General features: G+C 58.9%; 1 protein-coding gene across 2 annotated transcripts in view; it reads right to left on the minus strand.

The window, feature by feature from the left end:
- Nucleotides 1-184, minus strand: part of DOK7 (docking protein 7) — a 34,092-nt gene extending 33,908 nt beyond the window's left edge. For both annotated transcript variants that reach the window (XM_060089397.1, XM_060089387.1), the window contains exon 1: nucleotides 62-184. In XM_060089397.1, the coding sequence (XP_059945380.1) occupies nucleotides 62-115 (54 nt within the window). In that variant the 5' untranslated portion in view covers nucleotides 116-184. The remainder of the gene's footprint in view (nucleotides 1-61) is intronic.
- Nucleotides 185-7,868: the final 7,684 nt, after the last annotated feature.

Below are 7,868 nucleotides of genomic sequence, written 5' to 3' on the forward strand. Positions count from 1 at the left end.
GAGGGAGCGTGAGCGGCCGCCCGCGCCCCACGCCCGCCCCGCGCCCGCCGCGCGCCCCGACCTTCTTGCCGTCCCGCAGCTTGACCTGGCCCTCCACCAGCGCCGCCTCGGTCATCTTCTGTCATGGTTCCCGCGCGCCCGCCGCGCCTCTCCCCGCCGCCCCGCGGCCGCCCAGCCCAGGGTCACTTTCAAAATAGCTCCGGGAGGGCCCTGCGCCGGCCGGCGGGGCGGGCGGGGCGGCGCGCGGGCGGGGCGAGGTGCGCGCCCAGCCGGCCCTGCCCTACCCGCGCCCCGCCCCGGCGCTGTGCCCCGCGGCACCTGAGGCCACCTGAGCGCCCTCCGGAGCCAGGCACACTGCGGGGCTCGGCCGCTGGCGCTCCGGCACTGCTCACCCCGGTGCGGGGCTGGGGGGGAGCGGGCTCCCCTCCAAAAGCAAAGGAAACGCCCGACGGGAAGGGGGCGTCTGCGCGTCCAAGCGCTTGGCCCAATTTTAAAGTGAGCCTCAACCGAGCTGGCTTCGCCCTCTGGCACCTGTCCCTCCCACCACCCCGAGCTGTCACCAGACACCGCTGACCACATAATGACCGTGGGTCGACCCTGGCCGAGACATTGCCCCGCCCCCCAGCCCTCCAAGCCCCCTCTCTGCTACCCCCAGACCACCCCCACTCCCCAGGCAGGGTGATGGAGGGGGGTTCATTCACGTTCCCTGGCAGCAGGAATCCCAGGGCAGGTTGCTGCCCAGTAGTGAGTGGGACCACAATGCCGCGGTCTCCATGTCTGGTTCCCCCTTCCCCCCAGGGCTGAGAGCTATCCCTCCGGGCAAGGATGGCACAGAGGTTCTCTGCTGCTCTATAAAGGCCCCCTGAGAGTCCCCTTTGCAGCGGGGGAGCTCTGACCTTCTGGATTTCCCCTCCTCCACCCTGTAGCTCCAGTCCATCTGCCCGGGTTCTTTGGGAACCCAGGTGGTTGGGGGACCCGTCAGGTCTACATCTCAGACTTCAGCCTCCATCTCTAAGACAACCTCTGACATTCATGCCTTCAGGAACATCCAACAAGACGAGGGGCCAGTGGCAGAGATGGGGCAGCACCCTAGAAAAGCGAGGAGAAGCAATGTACCCTACTCGAGGTCCCACCCTAAGGGAGCTGATGCCCCGCCGGGAGGAGAGGGGAGGGGAGGGCTCAGTGGTGTCCTGTTACCCTGAAATCCGCATGGGCAGGAACAAGTGTGTGCATCTTCATCCCATCCAGGTCTTGCCTCTCACGGAGGAGGAACTAACGCTCAGAGCTGCGGGCGCCTCCAGGACTGACCCACGTTGGCTGAGCCCCAAGCAGGGCACAGGATCCGTGGGGGCAGGCAGAGCCCTGGGCTGGAATCCCAGCTCAGCAGCCACCATGCTGGGCACAGAGAGGGCCAGGTCCATCCTCTCTGGGCACCCACTCCCCCTCCTCACTGTCCCTGGGGAGCTGAGAAGGCAGGTCCCTGGTGGGCACCAGCCTGATTCAGATGCCCTGGGGATGTGTTGCCAAGGCGTAATGCAGAGCAGCGTCACACCAGGCCCAGGAAGTAGCTCTGTGTCTCCTGTGTCCCCTCCTCCAGCACCACCTCCAGCGGCACCTGTGCAGCCACCAGCCACCTTCTGCAGAGCAGTTGCCCGACTACAGAGCCTCATTCATGCTTCCCACACATCTCAGGCCCCCAGGGGCTGGCCCAGGACAGCCGGCGTGGAGCCGGGTGGCGCTGGGGGCTGTGGCCACCAACACATCCGCCGCCCCAGGCGCCTGGCACTTGGTCATCCCTGCAGGGAGGGTCAGTGCCCTGCTGCATTCCCGAGCGCTGGACCCAACCCAGGCTCCTGCCACGCCTGGCAGCTGCACCTGCTCTGACACTGGCCCGAGAGAATGCGGGCCGCCATGGGGACAGACAGCTCCCCCCGCCCCACGCCGGCTACTTAGAGGTGGGATGATCTTCCTGCCTGGCTCCTACTCCCAGACCCTGGGTGGGCTCCTGGCCTCTCTCTCCTAAGTTCCTGCTGTGGACCGAATGTTTGTGTCCCCACCCCCCAAATTCACATTGAAGCCCAACCCCCAAGGGGATGGTATGAAGAGGTGAGGCCTTTGGGAGGTGATGAAGTCACAAGGGTGGGGTCCCCAGGACTGGATTACTGTCCTTATAAGAGGAGGCATGAGGGACAAGTTCTTTCTCCTCACCCACCACTGAGGACACAGCCAGAAAGCAGACATCTGAACGCCTGGAAGAGGGCTCTCACCCGACCCCAGCCTGGCATCCTGATCTCTGACTTCCGGCCTCCAGTGGCATCCTGATCTCTGACTTCTGGCCTCCAGCCCTCCAGTGTTTTTGTTACAGCAGCCTGAGCAGACTAAGACACTTTCCCCAGCTGTTGCAGCCAGAGTTGCTGGTTGCAAGTGGCAGAAATTGACTCTGGCCACTGAAGCAGGAAGGAATTTGCTGGAAGAATGTCAGGCGTTGAGTAGAGCCCAGGCGAGGTGGGGATCCAGCAGGAGCCGCATGAGATAGGGTGCCAGGGGGGCACAGCCACGCTCCTGAGACCGGACGCCACGCCCGCCCTGCGCCACTGCCCTGCCGGACTCCACAGCCGCCTTCTAAGAAGCCCCCGACGATGGGTCAGAGCTGTACCACCGGCTGGCCACACAGCCACGGGCACTGCTGCTGGACATCACTGCCAAGGACACTGCCACCACTGCCAGGCTCCACAACCCCAGGGCAGTGTCACCCCATCAGTGGCTCTGCAGCCCAGGGACCTGCCATCAGACACTGCACCTGCCACTCACCACCCAAATGAACTTTAACCATCACACAACTTTTCTGGCCTGTTTCCTCTTCCAGCCTGACGTTATTATGAGAGTCCCTCAATGAGATGATGTATGTGAGGTTCTTTCAAAATGATCACGGGTTTTACAAACACAAGGGAATGATGGGGACCAGGGACAGGCCGCCTTGTCTTGTATCTCCAGGTGCTCAGTGAGGCTGGAGAAGAACACACACCAGCTGATCGTGGCAAACACTATGCCTGTGTCCACCCGAGCGATACCCTGTGTCACTCCTTTCACAATTCCCAGCTCCCCTCAGTTAGGTGGGGCCATATGAAGGGGCTCTGGCCAGCAGAGTGGGAGGAGGTGATGACTGCCACCTCCCAGCCCTGCACGTCTGCCACCCTCCTCATCCACTGCATGGCGAGATGGAGTGTTATGGACCCAACTGTGTCCCTGCTAATCCATCTGTCGAAGCCCTAACCCCCAATATGACTGTATTTGGAGATGAGATCTTTTTTTTGTAATATTTAAATATCTACTTATTTATTTACTTGGCTGCACCAGGTCTTAGTTGTGGCACGCAGGATCTTTTAATTGTGACATGCGGCATCTAGTTGCCTGACCAGGGGTCGAAGTGCAGAGTCTTAACCACTGGACCACCAGGGAAGTCCCTGGAGATGGGATCTTTAAGGAGGTAATTAAGGTTAAATGAGGTCATAAGGGTGGGCCCCTAATCCCATAGGACTGTGGCCTTAAAATACAGGGAGAAACACCAGAGCTCTCTCTCTCTCTCAGCGCACACACAGGGCAAGGCCACGTGAGGACACAGCAGGACAGCGGCCGTCTGCAAGCCTGGAGGAGAGGTCTCCCCAGAAATCAACTTACTGGATCTTGATCTTGAACTTCAGCCTCCAGAACCATGAGAAATTTCTGTTGTGTGAGCCCAGCAGTCTGTGGCCTTCTGTTAAGGCAGCCCGTGCAGACTGGTACAGAGAGTGTGGAAGATTGAATAAATGGCTGCAAATGCCCCTCACCTGCACCCACACCCCTTGAAATGTAGCCTCCTCCCACTGAGAGGTGGAGCCTGCCTCTCTACCCCGGAATCCGGCTCTACCCCGGAATCCACTTTGAGCAGCTCATGTCCACTCTTTCTTTGGAACCCAGCCACCACCATGTGAACGGGCCCAGGCTAGCCTGTCGGATGACAGAAGACGTGTGGCCCGGTCACCCCACGGCCCCAGCCAAGAGCCAGTCAGCCTGCGGGGGCAGAACCGCCTAGACCCACTGATGACCCAGGTACGTGGCGGAGCCAGCCCAGGCAGCGAGAAGCACGCCGCCAAGCAAGGCCACATTACCAACCCACCCAGCGTCGTGAGCTCAGTACGTGGCTGCTCGTACGTCACTGCGTTCGGATGTCATCTGTGTCATCGCAGCAGCATTCTGATACACAATGTCTGGAAGCTGTGCAGAGAAGGAGCCTGGACCCCGCCGAGTCGCCACGGCCAAGGGCACCAGCAAACGTCCAAGCTGAACAGGAGTTCGCACACAGCAGGCAGGATGAGCCGGGGAGAGGCCCCCGCCCGCACGTGTTGTGGTGAGGCCGCAGCACAGCAAAGACAAAGGCACGAAGGCTGCCGGGCGGGCTGGGGGGAGGCAGAGTTATGTCACGAGAACACCAGTTGGACTTCAAGCAGATTTCTCAGCAGGAGTGACAGCAGACAGCGGAACACCACCCAAGTGCTGACAGAGAGTAACTACTGACGCGTGAGGTGCAATGCCAAGCGAACAGCACAAACAGCTTTACGGCAATAGATGTGGAAATGGAGACAGATACACTCACGAAAGTGTGACTTCCTAAAACTAGCTCAAGGAGAAACAGCGTTCTCAACAAGTCCCAAAGTATTAAAAAATGACTCAGTAGTTAAAGTACATCCTGTAAAGAAAACACTGGGCCCAGGAAATTTTATAGGAGATTCTACCAAACTTTCAAAACACAGATCATTCCAGCTTGCTGCAGTCCTCCAGTGGATCAGGAAAGAAGGGACATTCTTGAACTCATTCTAGGAGATCAGTGTAGCCATTCAAAGAGTATAAGACAGTCATTCCAAGAGTATACGAGAGGAAAATTACAGGCCAATGTCACTCAGAAACGTAAATGTAAAATCCTAAACAAAATTTAAGTCGATCCAAAAAAAGCTTGTAACAAGTATGACAGAGTGTGTCAGCCAGGGTCCCAGCAGCTGACACTACATTAGGACAATCCAAGGAGAGATTATTCACAAAGGTGTGCTCATGGAAGGAACCACACTTTTGTACATAAGGGGCACAGTACGTGACTGTGTGGCCCCGGGCCAGTTAGAGAGCCGTGGAACCACCTCTAGACCTGAGGTGGGGGGTTCCCTGAACCATGAAGGGGGCGTCATTTACATCTTGGGAGGATCATGGCCTTCAGTTAAGGGATCTGGGTGTATCCCTTGCTGGGGTACCGTCACAAAGCACCACAGACTGGGTGGGGGCTTAACCAACAGAAATTGTCTCACCATTCTGGAGGACAGAAGTCCAAGATCAAGAGGTCAGCAGGGCTGGGTCCTTCTGACAGTTGTGAGAACCTGCTCCAGGCTCTGTCCTTGATGGCCATCTCCCCTCTGTGTCTCTTCACATCATCTTCCTTCTATGCATGTCTCTGTGTCCAAATTTCCCCTTCTTAGGGGAACGCGGTCATATTGGATCAGGCCCCACGCTAATGATCCCCTCTCTAAAGATCCTCTTTCCACATCAGGTCACATTCTGAGGTCCTAGGGGTTAGGACTCCAATATATGAACTTGGGGAGGACACAATCCAACCTATAACACTGAGGTGACCCCAAAAGAGGGAGGCAGGGAAATCAACACCCCAATCTCACACTCCTCCCTCCTCTGACCTCCCACTGGGGCTCCCCAAAGGGCACAGGAGCCCATTGACACAGCCCATCAAGATCAGCCTATGGGGCACAGGGCAAGGTGGGGAATAAATCTGGAGGAGCCGACGGAAGGTAGCTGGCTCCCACCCTGACTCAGCACGGCTCACTGCAGGAATGCAAGGTTGGCTTGACGTTAGTCCATCTATAAATGCACGTCACCTCTTTAACAGATCCACACTCAACACTCACAGGGGAGGAGGTCAGGGAGAGCTCACATCAGGCAAAGGTGTGGTGGGACCGAAGCAACACGCTTCCTGGAGGCCGAGAACAGGCGGTCGGAGGTCCCAGATTCACGAATGGGAGCTGCTCCACCCTCCATGCTCCTGGGGCACCAGCACCAGCCTCTGCTGCCCTGTCTGCGGTCCACGTGGTGGGGCTTCAGCAGCAAGTCCCGGTCCACCTAAGGGCTCTGAGCCCCACCCCTGGCCTTTGGGGTGATGGGCACACATACTGCTGTCCTCCCACTGCCCATCTCTCTTCCTCCGGCTTTGCTGGGGGCAGTGCATGTCCCTGGTGATTTGTCTGGTCCCGTCATGACAATCCTGTTCCCTGCCCTCCCGGCTTCCTCTGCAGCTGGGTGTGGCCATGGGACCCCATTCAGGCAACGGTCAGGCCTCTCAGGGGTCCAAAGGCTGAGTGAGGGGGAAGGGGCGGTACAGGAAGGAATGTTCTAGGCAGCAGTGGAAGCAGCGTCAGCAAGGGCCCTGGTCAGTTTCACGAACACAAGGCGGCCCGAGTGGTCAGAGTGCAGCTGGGGGGGCAGAAGAGGGGCTGGAGGCAGGTGGAATCAGACCACACAGAGACTGGGGGTAGGCTCCCAGATTGGGGGGGTGACATGGAGGAAGCCCTGGCGTGTCACCCGGGACAGGCGGTGAGACCCGGTCCAGGTGGGGCTGTGGAGATGACAGCAGAGGGGAGTAGGGACTGTGGGGAGAAGGACCCCACCCTCTGGGCTGCTCTGGGCAGGGGCCCCATGCCCAGAGCAGGATGGGTGGGGCTGGGGCTGGATGCGCTGAATGCCACCCTCTTCCTGACTCTCCCTGAGACCAGGGGTCCCAGCGCCGGGCACCGCTCTGACCCACCCCCATACACCCAGGCCTCTTCTCCTGACCACAGATGTCATCACATCCCCACCCTGCTGTCCCATCAGGGACACTTGGGACACCCCCAGCACCTTACTACAGCCCCCCCCACACACACAATCCCACCCTCTTTGGCCTCAGCCATACTTCCTTACTTTGATTCAAATAAGCCACTTCCAGGTGCTTCCCTGGTGGCGCAGTGGTTAAGAGTCCACCTGCCAATGGAGGGGACATGCATTCGAGCCCTGGTCTGGGAAGATCCCACATGCTGCGGAGCAACTAAGCCCGTGCACCACAACTACTGAGCCTGCACTCTAGAGCCCGTGCGCCGCAACTACTGAAGCCTGCACACCTAGAGCCCGTGCTCCCCAACGAAGAGCAGCCCCCACTCGCTGCAACCAGAGGAAGCCCACGCACAGCAACAGAGACCCAACACAGCCAATAAATACATAAATAAACAAATTTATAAAAAATGAATAAATAAGCCACTATCAGCCTCCTGTCTCAGGACCTTTGCATGTGCTGCTTCCTCTGGCCCAGGATTCTGGGCCCTTCGGGCATCTCAGATTCCGTGCCCACAGTGTCTTGCCTGGCTGGCGCAACCCACTACCCTCCACTCACCCTGGCATTTGGGCTCCTCCCTTTCCCTGGTTTCCTTCAGAGGAAGTCTCCAGTTTTCCCCGCCTAGAAGACACGGCTGAGGGAGAGCTGTAGTCAGGCAGGCTGCCTTCTTGAAGCAAAATGACAGCCAGGGGTTTTCCCAAATAACCTCTTAAGTTCTAGCATCCCCTGCCATGGGACAGCCCAAGGTGCCCGGACCCAAGCCCCACTTGCCTGGGGGAGGGTCTGAGAGGGGTCTGGCTGGGGACAGCTCTTGCTCTGGAGAAAGTCTAGTCTGGATCCCCTGTCCTGACCGCCCAGGCCATGGGGCCAGACCCTCCCTGTGGGGTCACAGGCTCCCTTCTCCTCTGAGCAGCTGGGGTGCTGGCTTGGGGCCCCCAGCCCTGAAGCCACAGCATCCACAAAGCTGGTT

The sequence above is a fragment of the Mesoplodon densirostris genome, chromosome 1 (assembly GCF_025265405.1).
Source record: "Mesoplodon densirostris isolate mMesDen1 chromosome 1, mMesDen1 primary haplotype, whole genome shotgun sequence".
Taxonomy (NCBI): domain Eukaryota; kingdom Metazoa; phylum Chordata; class Mammalia; order Artiodactyla; family Ziphiidae; genus Mesoplodon; species Mesoplodon densirostris.